General features: G+C 38.3%; 1 protein-coding gene across 16 annotated transcripts in view; it reads left to right on the top strand.

Annotated features, from left to right (window-relative positions):
• The window catches only part of NFASC (neurofascin), a 124,370-nt gene that overhangs the window by 53,990 nt on the left and 53,217 nt on the right, over positions 1 to 17,163 (top strand). For 12 of the 16 annotated variants that reach the window (XR_011853303.1, XM_072137536.1, XM_072137533.1 and 9 more), the window contains exons 4-14: positions 1,011 to 1,028; positions 2,019 to 2,124; positions 4,676 to 4,872; positions 5,739 to 5,861; positions 5,948 to 6,118; positions 12,474 to 12,585; positions 13,027 to 13,211; positions 13,840 to 13,971; positions 14,506 to 14,649; positions 15,378 to 15,489; positions 15,567 to 15,733. Coding sequence is in view for 15 of the 16 variants with exons in the window: in XM_072137536.1 (XP_071993637.1) it covers positions 1,011 to 1,028; positions 2,019 to 2,124; positions 4,676 to 4,872; positions 5,739 to 5,861; positions 5,948 to 6,118; positions 12,474 to 12,585; positions 13,027 to 13,211; positions 13,840 to 13,971; positions 14,506 to 14,649; positions 15,378 to 15,489; positions 15,567 to 15,733 (1,467 nt within the window). In the remaining variant the exon portion in view is untranslated. The remainder of the gene's footprint in view (positions 1 to 1,010; positions 1,029 to 2,018; positions 2,125 to 4,675; positions 4,873 to 5,738; positions 5,862 to 5,947; positions 6,119 to 12,473; positions 12,586 to 13,026; positions 13,212 to 13,839; positions 13,972 to 14,505; positions 14,650 to 15,377; positions 15,490 to 15,566; positions 15,734 to 17,163) is intronic. The other 4 variants (XM_072137535.1, XM_072137547.1, XM_072137544.1 and 1 more) reach the window with 1 other exon arrangement.

Here is a 17,163-nt window from a genome sequence, read left to right as displayed (position 1 = left end):
TTTTTAATTAAAATTTTTTTACCTTTTTTAAAAAATTTGTTTTTACTATTTTTCAGGGTACTTTAACCCTAGGTTGTCTGAATGATCCTACCATATACGCCATGCTACAGTTTACCACATGTGCATGTTTATAACAATGTGAAAATCGCACATTTAAGATATGGGTTAAAACAAGACAGCCTCAGGTCTTTGAATGACCCGAGGCTGTCATAGTAACTGATTGCCGCCCAAATGACCTCACAGAGGGGAGGAGATCGAATCCAATATGGCAGCGCCTTCCTCAGGCAGCTTTTTACATAATTACCCAGTGGGTGTTTGCTGCAATATGTCCGTGAGCCCTCTCCATACTGCAGGAGCTGACGTGTGAGGTACCACCATTACGTGACACGTCAGTAAGGAGTTAATACCACTTATAGGTAAAGAGAGATGTTCTTTGAAGACAAATTATTACATCTTCACTGTGCTTTCAAGATGTCAACACAATACTGGTGCAGACACTTTATAAATACATTTGCAAACAGTTTGCACGTTCTTTCTTTCAAAAACTTTGATAAATCTGGGCTAATGTGTTATGGAGCCAAATGCAGGCCTAAATGGTCTGAATAATTCCCTATTTGAATGGGTATTCCAAGAATTAAAATAATCAAGGTACTGCAAGCATTTATATTAAAGTTTTGGGCTCCCCCTTTAAATATATATAACTTTTCACTGTTATTACTGCAAAATAAGAACAGTTCTATCTCATTCTGATAATAATCCTTACACTGATGTCTTGATACTAATATCATGTAAATCATACGTAATGTCAGACATATCATTGTCTTTTGTTTACATCTCATAGGATGTTCTAATTTTGTAGGAGAGAACATATGTGTTTTGACTCATTAGACTCCTCATAGTAGTTTATGTCTTTTGTTTTTGTCTTTAGGTTTAGGTTTTTAAATGTAATTTTCTGTTTGCTAACCTTGTCTATTTTTTAACTTCCCATTTGCTTTCATGGAAACTAACAGCAACCATTGAACGAGACCGTAAGTTTCATTCATCAGTGTGATTTGCTTCTGACTAATACAGTTCATGACAACCTGGACTTATTACAATAGTTTAATGAATGTGTGAACCATAGGGAAAAATATATTAAACTATAAGGAATACTGTAATTCAGGATGATACGAGTATATATGGTGATAGTGGCTAGTGAAGCTAGCCACAGACCATAGGATTTGCCCTGATCAGCATAGCAGTTTTTTTTATTTTAATATAATAAAACATACCAACTAATTGCTAGATCCATTGTACAATGGTTATTGTGAGTATTATGGGTTCCTTAATCAATGTAAATATACTGGGAAAGTAGAGGCACCAAGCAACCATAGCTCAAAGATTTAAGGGGTGTTCCAAAGGGGTCTTTGCTTATACACAGTCATCAGACCCCCACCATCATATTGTATATTGGACATTATGTTCATTTCCATATTGCAGTTATTTGCTCCACAGGACAACTGGCTGGAGCAGATATTTATTACGGACCTCTGGCACCTCACTTTCTAGCTATTGATAGGGCAGTGCAATGCATGCATACAGAGTGGAGACACGGTGACTTCATATCTCAGCTCAGAGCAAGCTCCCTGTGCAAGTGCAGGCATTGCTTGCTGCGGTAATCTGGCATCAGTGGTGGGAGGCAGAACGAGCAGCCTGTGGGATGGAGAGGGAGGACCTGGAGCATGTGAGATGGGAGGACGGATCCAGGAGTGGACGGTAGCTTAATATAATGGGCTTTGGGAACCTGGTGACAGGTTCCCTTTAAATATTTTACTACTGGTGTGTATACAATGCTCAAAAATTTTGTAGCAAATTAGGACCATAAAAAACTTTTAGAGAATCTTACTTGTCAGAAATGGGTGTCAGCATCTTTCTAGTAGCTAGATAACTGTTATTTATTGTATTAGGTAACTAGTGATTTCAATGTTGCATGTTGTGTCATAAGAAGATTCACTCTTACATTTTTGTCCTCTGTGTAGTGTATCAGCCCCCAACCATTACCAAGGAATCAGAAAAGAATTATATAGTTGACCCACGTGATAATATTAACATTGAATGCGAAGCTACAGGAAACCCATTTCCAACGTAAGTAATGTCACATTTAAGATGAAGCACCTTTTTTCTCTTTGATAGCAACGTAAGGAGAAGAGGTATAGTGTCTAGAGTATATAAAGCCCTATTAAACAATCAAGAAATACCTCCAGTTAAAGGAGGATTTGAAGAATGGGGGAAAGTGATCCCCGATCTATCTAAGGAAGCATGGGTAGATGCACTCAAAATGAATAGAAAAACCACAAGAAATCTGGCCCACATTATTTCCCAAATATTCATCTTCCATAAAGCTCACTACACCCCAAAAAGAGTTAATAGATTCAGTAACACAAGAGATGAAAAATGTCCAAAATGTAATCTAGTGGATGCAGATCTAATACACATGCTGTGGCGATGTCCTAAACTTCACCTATATTGGAATCAAGTCTTGGAAAGATTGGCATCAATATTCGGCTGCACAATTCCAGACGAAGAAGTGGTGTGTATATTAGGTTCTAAAATCGGGGTGATAGGGTCCCCTAGTGGTGTGCTCTATGTGATGAAGGGCATGTTACTAGCAAGGAAACTAATTCTATTTAAATGGAAGGAAAATAATACCCCAAACGTGCAAGAATGGGAAGAGAGAATGGATGTTTTACTACATGCTGAACAGCTAGAAAAAATAGGTAAAGGAACCGAATTGGAAAAATTAAGGGAAAAATGGTTCACAAGAGCCCACATGCACTAAAAATAGGGAAGGGTGCAATAATATAACTAGGTACCTGATTTCCTTTTTCTCCTTTTTGAGCATTAGATAATTCCTATTTGCTGCAGATTATTTAAAAGAATAGATACAAGAAGTCGTCAACCACCAAGAGAGGGTAGGGGTGGGGAGGGAATATATAGATAAAAAAAAAATAAAAAAATGGAAATTGCAATTTGTTATATATTTATAAAGGGAAGCAAGAATTGTTGTTAATGTCACAATGTACAAGGATAATGATTGTTGAAAATAATTAATGTCATATTTTATATTGATGTACACTTTTCATATTAGATAATAAAAAAAAAATTTAAAAAAAAAAAAAAAAAAAAAGATGAAGCACCTTTAAAAGCTTAATAAAAGGACATCTACCAATTTGCCATGCTTTGTGCAACGCTGCGCAATCTGTGTGTGCTATATAAATAAATAATTATTATTATTACCATAATATTCAAATGATACTGAAGTACTCTGCAGAGAACCTCCAGGCTCTGCATAATGTAATATTTTCATGCCCCCAGCTCGAGAGTGTATAGAGGTGACATCGCCGGCTCTCTCTCTACAAATCTAGTGCATGTGTGATCACAACATTCCTTGCCCTGTAAGTGTGCGAGATTTAACAGTGACATCACTACCTCTCTGAACGCCCTGTAGACTTTGCCAGCTAGGCCGGGGGAGTGAACATATTACATTTCGATGGAGAGTGGCGCTGCTCTGCACAGCACCACAGTCTCATTTGAACATTTTAAAAACATATTTTTTCCTAAAATGCGACCGTTCGAAGATATATCAAAATAAGATTACTGCATAGAGGGACAGGAAGTGATTACTAATCAACTACCATCAGGGAATCTGATGGTAGATGTCCTTTAAACACAAATAAACATTTGAAGGTAATATTTCAGAATTTCGGTAGTGCAGGGGATAATAATAAAGTTTGTCAAATACACTATTAAGGAAAAAAGTTTCACTGTCTAATGTTTTTCTCCTTTATACTCCATTAGTGAGCAGTGTATCTGAAAGCCTTCTCAAGTCCACGCACATCAGATAGTTAATCATTAGCCATCCGCCCTTATCTCTTTCCTTAATCAAATGTTTTAATTGATAATTTACCTCTGTAAGGAGATGAGATAATCTATGGACTGTAAGGCGTTAATTCATGAAATACTTTTTGAGCTTCTTATCTTATCAGCTGTCGATGTGTGTAAAGAGAAAGCTGCATTATACACATTGCTAAAAGCATGAAGAAGTGCGGGACACCGTAATTAAGACTTTTTTCACTTTTATAATCTTAAAGGTTTAGTCACACTTAGAGATATTCTCATCTGGGCATTCACATTTAATTTAATTCACCTGGCATACACATACATTTCTTTAGTGGGATGTTATTAAAAGAAATCTACCTGTATGACAATAAATTCTCATAAATGTAGCAATGTTGCCCCTGATGAGAGATGAGATAGATGTCCTTGGATACAGCCAGCCTGCACCCTAGGAATTGGTGTTCACACTTGCGCTGATGAGCCCTGCCTCAGCACCTGGATTCAGCATTCATTATCACAGGACAGCTGTGGGACATGAAGTAACTCCCATCCATTGCATATGCAAGAACTATTTGTTTCTTTGAGGAATCACTCTAGCAGAGGTGGCCACATCCAAGGACAGTTTGTAAGAGTCAAAATTACCACATTTATGGAAAATAATCTTCACACAGGTATATTTTTCTGAACATCCAGTTGAAGAGATGTATATACCCAGCAGATTAATTTAATTTAATATCAATGCCCAGATGTGCCCAAAATATGTAATAAAATATGTTATTTTATGATTTCATCCCCATAGATTTACCTGGACACGGAATGGGAAGTTTTATAATGTAGCCAAAGACCCCAAAGTCTCATTCCGCAGGCGGTCTGGGACGCTTGTCATAGACATTTATGGTGGTGGTAGGCCTGAGGACTATGAAGGGGAATATCAGTGCTTTGCTCGCAATCGACACGGAACAGCCCTTTCAAACAAGATTGTATTGCAAGTTTCAAGTAAGTACGCAGAATATATGCAATGTAAAGATCGTGAATTCAATAAGCTTGTTTCAACAACATTATAGCCTTATAGTTTTTTTTAGTTTTAGTATGACATTTGCCTTTGAAAGTGAAGCCGAAGCTGCACCTGTTAAAACCAATGGGACTGTGCAGCTCTTTGATGCACTTGAGGATTGCCAAAGTGTACCTGCCATTTCTGAAGACAATTAAAAGATTTTGATTTAATCAATGTTACGTAGCTTTAATGCAGATCAGGCTATGGATTCACATTAAAGAGATAAAAAGCCATGACAACCATGACATAATTGACATCCTTTGCCATCCACATGTACCATTATTTTATATATTTTGACACTTCTTTCACAAAACTGTACAACAATTCCAAAGCATCTAACCATTTTTCCTTGTGAGGTAGAATAATCGTTGTGCAATAACCCTGCCAAAATCACTGATAGCTACCTTACATCGAATTACAGTGACCTCGTTGTGGATGGGATTTATACAGACCCTGTCCACATGCTGCATAATAAAACCTGCAGCGTAAGGATTTACATTGTGGTTTTAAAACTACAACTTGTTAATGAACACTGTAGAATCTTTGTGTGGAATTCATTCCTTGCTGCAGGTAAATCACAGCTAAAAGCCCTGGCACAAACCAGCTATTTTTCGACCAGACATTCTTCAGGAATTATGTTTTGTGTTTGCCCAGCCCTTTATAGGTCTTTGTTATCATTAATAAAAGAGCGTGACATTTCTTGGTTTAGAAACAACAAAGTAAAAATATAAAATTTGATTACACATCTTACTCAGAGGGTTCTGTAAATGTGATGCAATTTAGTTAAAACTTCTTTAAAATTCAACAGGATCACCATTGTGGCCAAAGGAAAATCTGGACCCGGTTGTTGTGAATGAGGGCGCTTCACTCATACTTCAATGCAACCCCCCGCCAAGCCTTCCCCCTCCAGTGATATTTTGGATGAGCAGCTGTAAGTTGAAAATAAAGCTGAGCTACAGTATGTTATATATTTGGTGTTCTATTCTTTTACAGTATAATGTTTTCCACATGTTTTAGCAATGGAGCCTATTGCACAGAATAGACGAGTTTCTCAAGGTTTGAATGGAGATCTGTATTTCTCTAATGTCCTGCGTGAAGATGCACATACAGATTATAGCTGTAATGCTCGTTCCCATTTCACACACACCATCCAGCAGAAGAATGCCTACACTCTTAAAGTGTTAACCAGTAAGTGCAACTTCATTCTCTACAGTATATTCATTGGAAAATCATGTCAAATGTTGCCGTTTTCTTTGTCACGTTTCCTATATCTACAAATAATTAAGAAAAAAATGGGCTATGAAGTAAGAGTTCTCCTTGTGAAGATTTTGCTAATTAAAACTGCCTTGCAGGCGTGTGCAGACTTAGAGCCATTGATGCTCCACTAGGGGAATCTGGGAAACATGCAGATATGTTTTCCAGGATGGGAAAAGGAAACATTGCCTCTTAACTACCTTGTAAGACAGCCCCCTTAATATCAAGCATGACTTTCAAGAAGCCTAATGACATGCAAGATTAAAGCTGAAGCAGTATATCTATTCGAAAAGGAACAGATTCTGAACTGTAGACAGCACTGTTTTGTTGTGTTTGCATCTCTTCAGTACAGTGTAGGGAACTGGTTTAGCTGAGTGAGAGTTTTTACACTAGGGTCTGGAAGTATGTTTTCCTTGTACCATCCAGCAAAACATATTTGCATATTTATAAGAAAGACACAATTGACGAAATGTCCTACATGACTTGTCTTAATTCATAATAGTGTAGCTAAATTACAGTTTAAAATGCTAAATAATTATCTAAATATATACACTTTTCATAAAAAACATTGTTAATCATGATAACATACAACTTTCTCCTTTGCTCAAGATTGAAAAAAATACCACTGGATACAAATCTGTCAAAAAATGTTTATGAGTGTGTACTACGTAAGAACACTTGTTAAAAATGTTTAGTTTTTTCTTTTTTTATTCTATGCCCATACAAAGCTAATACACAAAAAAATAGCTTACACTTCTATTATATAGTTCTATTTCAAAGGTTTCATTAGGAGGTCAAAAATGTTCTTCATGCACGACTCTTCCATCTGCAAATTGTAGGACACTCATATGAAATCCCAACTGACCCATTTATGGTCTATAGTCTTCTGGGGTTCCATTTTGGACAGATGTGGGCTTACAAAGACTGTCAGGTTGTTTCAATGTCCACATCTATGAGGTTTGTGGGCATAATGTGGGCTGGTAGTTTGTGGGGCTAAGTAAAGCATACATGTGGCTACTAGTGACTGATACTAAACTAAATAGTATTGTACAACAGAATAGGTTCTACAAGTTTATTATGTCAGATTTCACACTACCTGAAGGCTACATCTGCAGAAAACTTCCCCGCTGCTGCTGTTGGTTTGTTTATTCAGCATCTTTTTGCTCAGTTTGACACATTTGCTTGGAATATTATAACCCACCTGCAGTTCCTTTATGCCCCTTTTTGCAGTTTGTTTGAATTTGTCTTGTATTTGCTTGATGTTGCTGTCACTGTATATTTTCTGCTATTTTTATGTGTTGTTTTAACTTTATACGCCACAATAACTCATTTTCCATGTAATCCTTCATTCATTGTCTATTTCGCTGTTGTTGTTTCTCATTGGAGAGACAGAAACTTTTATTAAACTATGGTTAGATTATCAGGCTTGAAATAAGGATATGGACAAGTGTATGGGTCCTATATGCACTTCCTAATACTCCTGGGAATCCTTGAGATCTTAACATTTAGCCTATAACAACTCCATTTATTGATTTACACTTTATGATACCCTTCAGCTATAACTATCTACAAGCACAAATCTTAAGCCATTGGTTGTAAATTTGGGATTTATGTAATGTTTAATTGTGTGCTATACACAGCATACAGGCGCATCATCCCTCTATATTTAGTGAATGCCCCTTGTTTTACTAGATATAAGCACAAGTGTGCACCAGTGGCAAGTTTAGTTCTTTCCTCGGGCACAACCACTTCCAGCAAGATATATTTCACTTATATAAAATTTACCACCAGGATGAAGGATTGTAAACCAAGCAGACTGACATACTGGCACACTGACATACCCTAAGGGGCTCCTGGCTCCATTGACATCTATAGAGCCTGGAGCCCCTCAGGCTCATTTTCATAATTTGTACAACTTTTTTTGTTAAAACAAGGTCCAAAAAAGCTAACGAAGAGCAGATACTGCCAGAGGGGGCACACACAAGTATGTCAGTGTGCTTGGTTTACACTCCTTCATCCTGTTGGTAGATGTCCTTTAAAGGGAACCTGTCACCAGGGACCTCATTTTCACTAAAGACAGGTTGCAGAAGCCCTTCACACCAGCAGTGCAAATCTGCCTTTCTGCCTTTTCTAAGCATTTGCATTACAATATAATTGTGTGTTATAACTTACCTTGCTCCCTGACAAAATCCTGGGGTAGTCACGGGGGGTTGGACTTTGCTTTGGATGCATTTCAAAAAACAACATGTGGCTTGTCTGTGTTACCCACTCCTCAGAGCTTGGCCCCCACCTTTGTGCTTCTGTACAGCTCCTCCTCCTGCTCCTTCTCAGAGGTCACAGCCTGGTCAGCCTGACATCAGTGGGGGAGGGACAAGCTGTACATGAGCACAAACATGGAGACAGCCTGCAGCACAAACAGGTCACATGTTGTTTTTTGAAATGCATGCAAACCAAAGTCCTGTCCCTGTGACTACCTCAGGATTTTGTCAGGATGCAAGAGTAAATTATTACACACAATTATATTGTAATGCAAATGCTTAGAAAAGGCAGAAAGGCAGATTTGCACTGCTGGTGTCATGGGCTTTTACAATCTGTCTTTAGTGAAAAATGAGGTCTCTGGTGACAGGTTCCCTTTAAACATAGTGTCTCTTAACAGCCAATGTCAGCATGGGTGTTAGACATGGCATGGTTAGATCATGTAACCTGATATATTACTACTGGAATAACATACTATTTAACATTTTCTCTACCTTTCCTTAGGCAGCAGAGAACTTAGGTTCACTCCTGTTTAAGCTTAATACCTCCCAAATTTTTCAGGGTATCTCCTGTTGACATGCATGTGTTACATTCACTGCAATTTATCTCTGTACTTTCTGCATTTTGCCTTCTCCAGCTGCATGCTTCCAGCACATGTATGTCTCACTTCATTTCTCCCCTCATCCTTCATCCTCACTCTCTACTACTCATTCTTTTACCTTATTGACTGCTTCTATGTATGTTACCCTGGGGCTCTCACCCTATCTTATTTATTACAGAGAATTCCCGTAATGACTCTGCAGTACATTCCACAGTGAACTTCACTATTATGTACCAGGGTGAGTCATTGGAGTCTCCAGACCTCCATTTTACCTCACCTTCTAGCTAACCACTCTCACTATATTCATAACAAGTCCCAAAAATGAATCTTAACTGATCAGTGAGATGATCTGGTAGCACATATCACTATATAGAAGCACTGGTTATATTATACTGTATTTCCACCAGTGAGTTGTACTAAGTTTAAAGAAACTCCTTAAGGCTACTTGCACAAGAAAGTGTGCTTCTCAGGGCCTCCAAACAATGGACCCCTGGTTCATTGTTAGCGACCTGCGTGTTATCCGCTGATGACCGTAGAAGAGGATTGCCACAGCCACACAGGCACCAATAGGACCTGATCCATAATCTGCAGCCCAAACTGTCAGCTCACACAGGGGACTGTTGAAACATCCATCGTGTGAGAGCGCATTGATGTACATGGTGCCATCTGCTAACTATATTGAAAAAATGGCCAAAAAACAGTTCATGTGCATGTAGCCTAAACCTGCCCCTCAGTCAATGGGGAGGCATCTTTTTCAGTTCTTGGTGAATAAATAAGCCTTTTGGGGTATCTTGCTGCAGTTTCATATAATTACTGCGAGTCACATAAAATACATATCATTTGAAATATAAAAGTTTTTGAAGAGTTTAAATACTGCTCTGTCAATAACATATGACAGAATAAACTCCTTTCATTTGCAGGATACACGCACATTCCCATATCTCTTTGTTTCTTTCCTGCTTTGCAGTTGCTTTATGTGCCAATGTTAACTTTGTGCTTTTGACATCTGGCCTTTGCCAACTTGACCACAGCACGAAAAACATACCACAACCAGTAATTTTCCACACTGTCATACGAATAGGGGTAATTGTATGTTCTGTGGGGATCCAGTCACATACTGACCTCTCCAGGTGCCCCATGTCATTGGTGCAAATTTCCATCAACATGGGGCCACAGGGACCATATTTGTTTTGGTCTCCAGCGGGAATTAGAAACATATTCACTATTCATATTGTATAGAATTGTATTAAGACAATTTTTAGGAGAAATTGAACTTCTGCAAAAGTGCAGGTAATGAATAGTATAAGATGAATGTCAATGAAAAAATAGATAATACAGTAGTTGCACTTCCTGAAAGATTAGTAGTCACCCTTAGGAATTTCAATGAAAGGATTACTTATTTCTGGTTTTTAATCAAAATGTACAAAAAAAAGCAAATGAAATAAGGGTTTAAAGGGAACCTGTCAGCAGAAATGTACCCATTAAACTACTAGCAGTATGCTGTCAAGCAGCTGAACACTTTCTAGATCATGTTCAGTACATGGTCCTGTGTGGCTGCATCATACATAAAAACAACTTTGCAGACAGCTGTAAATTGATTGTATAAAGTCAAGGAGGCGGCAAGTTTAACACTGAAGTCAGGCTCTCCCAACCCATTCTCCTGGTGCATGATGTCAATTGCATGGGTGGAGGCATTCAGAGGTGGGAAGAGTTTGACTTCAGTCTCTCTGCCAATTTACATCTCACTTCAAGGTTGATTTTCTTCATGATTTCACCATGCAGGGCCATGAAAGAAACACAATGTGGAAGGTGTTAGTCTGCTTGACAGCATACTGGTAATAATTAATTATGTAGATTTTTGATGACTGGTTCCCTTTAACATAATGTATGCAGAAAATATTATGTACGTCAAAAGCAATAATCATCTAACAATGTGTTTAGTCCTATGTCCCAAACCTGAAAATGAGCTGTCTTTAAGGGGTTAAAGAAATATGTTCCTTCTGCCTTTCACCTTATTTAAAAGTTTGTGTAAATCAGTTTTCTGTTCTGTACTGCAATGACAGCTGAGATATAAAGGATGCTGATGAGGTTTTTAATGACACTACTGTTTACTGACAGCTACTGGATGGTTTAATCTCCTTAGAGAGCCGATTATGTGAAATATTCTCAAGGTATCGAAAGAGTTAAAGATCCTGTCCTTAACTGTCTGAAGTGGATAGACCTCAGAAGGCCTTCATATACAACGCTCACAACAAAATAGCATATGTGTCCCAGAAATACTGTGGGGCAGTTGTAAGGCACAGGAAAAAAGGGGCAACACCAAAATTACCGATAACCATACGTTGTTGCAAGGAACAATAGATGACAAAGATGCAGTTAGAGCTTTATCTTTTGTCTTGATCTTTGTTCTGCCAATTTTAATTGTAGATAAATCACATGATTATTTTCTCTAACATTCACTATAGTGCAAGTTTAAGTCGGAACATTTTGTGAAATAAGAAATTTAAAAATATCCACTTGATGAAGAATAAACAAAAATATTTTGTAAGATTTCTAAGTCCTTTGCTTTCAATGAATTTTACAGTATATTTTGTATTACAAGAAGTTTGTGTTTGTTGTCATATTTTATTACCTCATTTCCAGTCTTTTCATTTCAGTACCCACTTAGTTTAATTATAAAGCTATCACTGGATCTAATACATATTAGTGGCCTCAGAAGACAAAGCACATGAAGTGGTGAACACTGACAAGCAGGAATGAGATGTTCATATAATAAACCTACTGATGGGTTTTCTTGAATTAACAAGTAATTAACTAACACTATTTTCCAGACCCAGTGAAAGTCTCAAGAGGCCAGTAAATAGATCCTTAAACAGACAGCAGGTGCCTCCAATAACAGATTAAGCATTGCCAAAGAGACTGAATGGTTGATTTCCAATGGGACTGTATCTAAAACAGCAGTTTAGTCAAGTAAAATGGAGCGATAAACATTTGGACATATGGATCACACCCTAGCACTGAGGTCTTTACCATCTAAAGGGATGATTTGTTAGAATATATGCCGTGGAGTTTGGAAGTGTGCAAAATTTAGTAATAAATTTGCACAAAAGGTTGTCTGAGACTGTGTGATATTTTTCTTTATGCGCACTTGTCTTGGAAGTACTGCAATACCAGGTCAGTGCATGGAGTGGACAGAGGAAGCTCTTTTTCCATATCCCTGTTCCATGTCTCTATAGTTCTAGTGCATATCTACTGATACATTTCTGTCCTTAAAGAATTAATAAGAACACCATTGCAAAATGACACAGTTTTGGTTAGAAAATAGGCAGCAGTTGATAAATCATGGTTTTAGTTTGTGAAGTTGAAGTTACTTTTGGTAACTGTGGACTTTATATATGCTGCAACTTACTTGTGGTTATTATTTGTGATTAGCCCGTGGAGTACCAGAGAGAATTCCAACATTCTTGTTGCCTATGGGCACTTCAAGCACTAAGCTGGTGTTGAGGGATGAAGATCTCCTGCTTGAATGTATTGCCTCTGGAGTGTAAGTACTGCAGTGGTGGTCCTAATCCTATTCTGTGCGTCAGCTACTGGTTCATCTACAAATAAGACAAGATTTATTGTACACACATCTGATTATTCACTTTTTTAAACTATCCGTCTGCCACTGACTTCAATGTAAAAATGCTAACATCAGCTATGCAAAAAAAAAAAACTACTGCAGCCACCATAAATTCAATAGTATAATGGATAACTGCATAACTGGACATAATGGATGATATCAAATTTACATTGAAGTCAATGGAATTTTTAACTGATGCGTTAAACCTCTGTTCTTTACTTTTTTTTAACAGAAGTAATGAACGGCGGTTTAAATCATAGTGTGAACTGAGCCCAATATAGTAAGAACTACACCTTACACAGAGTCAGTGGATTATTTGGGATTGACTAAATCTTCATCTTATTCATTTGTCTCCTTCTAAAGACCAACTCCAGAAATCATGTGGTACAAGAAGGGAGGCGAATTGCCGAACCAAAAACTGAAATTTGAGAACTTCAACAAAACTCTTCGTATTTCACGTGTGTCGGAGGAAGACAGCGGAGAGTATTTTTGTCAAGCATCTAACAGGATGGGCAGCATAAGGCACACCATCACTGTTCGGGTGAAGGGTATGAATCACAGCCATGGAATGAGTTTTAAGGCACTATAAAACCACACATTTCACAAACATTTGTTAAGATCAGTTGTAAAATAACCTCAGAGCTGAAAAATATAAATGCTTGTTAAAGGAATTTTCCATGAATACGGAAAGCGCATTTAAGCTGGGGTAACAAAAAAAAGAATACTTACCCTGATCTGGCTCCCAATTACCACTCCACTACTTCTGGTTTTCGTTCGTCTGAAAGAAGTGGCCTCTTTGAACAGGGGATATTGCTTAATTTTTCAAGGATTTTCTAGCTATTGCATGATAGACACACATATATACAGATTAGTATAATTAATCTCCCAGAATATAGAAGGACACGCCTGTGATCTTGGATAACAGGTTGGTGTCGGTTTGTGGGCCTACAGCCTTATTCACACTTGTGCAGGTTGCCATAGACTTCTATTGTGTTAGTAAGGCCTAATCTTCTTGACAGTGGCAACCTACTTTCCTAATTTACATAAGTGCAGTGAGTAGATGTACACAATAAGCACTAGGATGTTTTACTATAGACATGTGGTGGTTACAGGTATATATTCCTGCAGGGACTGTGGTTATATTTGCCTTTTCTCACATCTGTTGTCTTGTGGCAGCTGCACCTTTCTGGCTGGATAAACCTAAGGACCTGATCTTAGCTCCAGGAGAAAATGGTCGTTTGGTGTGTCGCGCTAATGGCAACCCTAAGCCTACGATTCAGTGGATGATGAATGGAGAACCTATCTTAGGTACGGGTCTATTTGTTAGGTTGATTTCAAGTTACTCTGTGACTGATAGGCTATAAAGTATAACTGCAATCACAAATACTGATACCAATGGGGTGTAATAGGACATATTTGCATTTATGATTTTTTTCCTGTGTAATCCTTAGAGGTCTTTTCTGTGGGGTGACATAACATGCATTGAAACTTAGAGCAGTATAAGTTGCTCTTGTGTATGCTACACTTCTGCGTAGTTTACTGATTACGAAGTAATTCCATGTCCCTTACTTTTTAACCTTTCTCATCCTTTTGTCAAATATTCAGTTTTATCAGGTTATGACAGACAGTCTGCTACGCTGTGAATGGGTTAAGCTGTAAAACTAAACTAGAACCATTAGTGCCCCCTTGTGGTGGAATGAAAAAAATGAAAGGACGTTCATTGCGCTGTCCAGGGTACTTGAAGCAAATTGGAATGCTGTGTTGTTAGATATGTTATTAATACCTGAGCCACCAATCTACGTACTGTCATTATATTCTAACTTTCCTTTATTTCTGTTGTAGCAACAGAACCAAACCCCAATTTTGAAGTTGCTGGGGACACAATCATCTTCCGTGAAGTTCAGAGTGGAAACAGCGCAGTGTTTCAGTGTAATGCATCCAATGCCCATGGCTATCTGTTGGCTAATGCCTTTATTAACATCCTAGGTAAATCAACATTCTATATATCATTATTATTAGTATTATTCTTGTCGCTTACAGTTTACCAATGTTAAACAGAACGTATTGTAATCTTAACACTAGGATTTCTAAATATAACGTATATATAAATTTATTTTATAGTAACTGTAAAAAGTAAATAGATCATGGTCTGGATTATGGTCGACATTGAAAATCTTAGGGTATGTTCACATGGAAATGTATTGACACAGAAAATGATTCCAGAATCTGTTCCCCATTCATCTTAAATTATTCGTACAAAAAAAAAAGTCCAACCTATTTTACACCAGGTTGTGGAAAGACACCACCACAGATAAGAAGCTGGGGCAGACACCCATAGAGGCAACTGATCTTGCGAAATACAAGCCAAATATTTATTTCCCCCAAATCTTACATTTGAGGAGATCCTTCCTTCCCAAATACATATAGCTTTAAAGGAAACCTACCACGCATGCGCAGAACCCAGGTTCGCAGATGAGTACGTGCAGCTCCTGGTAGCTGAAGATCTCAGGGTAGGAGTAGTAGTATAATAAGAGGAGTAGTATAATATTGTCAGTATGTGATATTTTTCTACCCTTTATATTGTTAATTTTATATATTTGTACAGAATGTTTGATCATAATATGATTATTACCAGTAGATGCTTTTTGGGTGCACTAACGCTTAATGAAAGGGTGACATGTTCCATATGTTTTCATTGTACGTCCTCACTGCAGATGTGCCATCACGAGTACTGGGCCCTCGAAACCAACTAATAAGAGTTATTGAGTACAACAGGACTCAACTAGACTGTCCGTTCTTTGGCTCTCCCATTCCCACTCTTCGATGGTAAGTACTTGTTCTGGTGTTATGCTTTTAGCAATGTGAAATGATCAGGTAAATTAACAGATTGTTTATATGTGCAGGTTTAAGAATGGCCAAGGCAGTAACCTGGATGGAGGAAATTATAGAGTACATGAAAATGGTACCCTAGAGATAAGTGTTGTAAGGAAGGAAGATCAAGGCAAATATACCTGTGTTGCCACTAACATTCTTGGAAATGCTGAAAATACTGTGCGGCTGGAGGTCAAAGGTAGAATTGCAAGAATAATGCTATTGAGTTCAAAATTGTTACTTATCATTTTGGACATTGTGTCTATTTTATTCTCAAGCTTTTGACCTTTAACATGACATTTGAATAGAAAATGATATGTTCACCCTCAGTCTTGCCACTTTATGCCACAGACCAGACACTATAAGAATACAGGAATTTGATATCAAATATAGTACACAACCAGAACATACTAGAAATTCTTGGAGCTCCTTTAATATTGATGTAGACCTCTTATCAGCCTCTCTTGTCTCTTGTCATTTTATCAATTTTTTGAGGGATGTCCAGATTTTGGTATTCTCACTGTTGCATCAAGTGTAATGCCTTGAAAATTTTCTTGTTCCCTTGTCCTTAGTTATTGCTGAAGTGCTGTAAGCTAAAATCCAAATTCAAGGTTTATAAAACACTATTAATAAAGAGCTCCTAAAATCAGTCAACAAACCAGCAAGAGAGAAAAACTGTCTGACCAGTGGCACAATCAACCTGATGCTGCATCAGCTACTCACCAGTAAGAACACATACCTGGTGGGCTATGTCCAACGTGGCCCATGAAGGTTCAGGAGGCCAGGAGTGCAGGTGTATGGTAATACTCTAGATTGAGGTGTGAGGTGTGCAGACCGAGGTCAGGTGAAAAGAGGGTAGGAGAGACAGGATGGCGAGGTGCATAACATATAAGATCCAGGGTGCATAGGAACATTTATAATGTTGGGCAGAAACCTGAACAGACCTTAAAGTAGTGGTTGGGGCCTAGGTCGCCCTAAAAGTCCTAACCTCTGAGCCGCAGCCCTAAACAGCTGCCACTCCGACTGCAACCTGTCCCTTGAATCGGGCAAACTATCCTTAGGCTATAATACCAAGAGAGACAGAGATAATAGTGTGCCCAATATAGGGATAAGAGATTCTAAAATTTGGGGCCAGAAGTGTTAGCACAAGGTCAGTTTGTACCCTACATGCCATGTTTCGCCTACAAAGGCTCATCAGGGATATGATAAATGACCACTAAATCTCATAGCAATAAGGAGAGTAGAATGTAACGAATCACGATTATGTCCATGCAATATGAACATGGGGTGCTTAGAGCATTACAGATTCAGCCCTGTGTGCCCTATTGATGGGGGCGATCAAAGAGCGGCACAATCGCTCCACGTGCGTTGCCTGCTGGTCAGTGGACCTGCATCACACCTCGATCTCGAGTATTACCATACACCTGCACTCCTGGCCTCCTGAACCTTCATGGGCAACGTTGGACATAGCCCACCAGGTATGTGTTCCTACTGGTGATAAGCTGATGCAGAATCAGGTTGATTGTGCCAATGGTTTTATAAACTTTGAAGCACCGTTTGGATTTTGGCTCTAGCATCTAGTGGTGTTGACGGGGCTGGAGGTCTACTCCACCCTACCCTCCTTTTTGT

The sequence above is a fragment of the Engystomops pustulosus genome, chromosome 2 (assembly GCF_040894005.1).
Source record: "Engystomops pustulosus chromosome 2, aEngPut4.maternal, whole genome shotgun sequence".
Taxonomy (NCBI): domain Eukaryota; kingdom Metazoa; phylum Chordata; class Amphibia; order Anura; family Leptodactylidae; genus Engystomops; species Engystomops pustulosus.
This window is presented reverse-complemented; position numbering and strand designations above follow the sequence as displayed.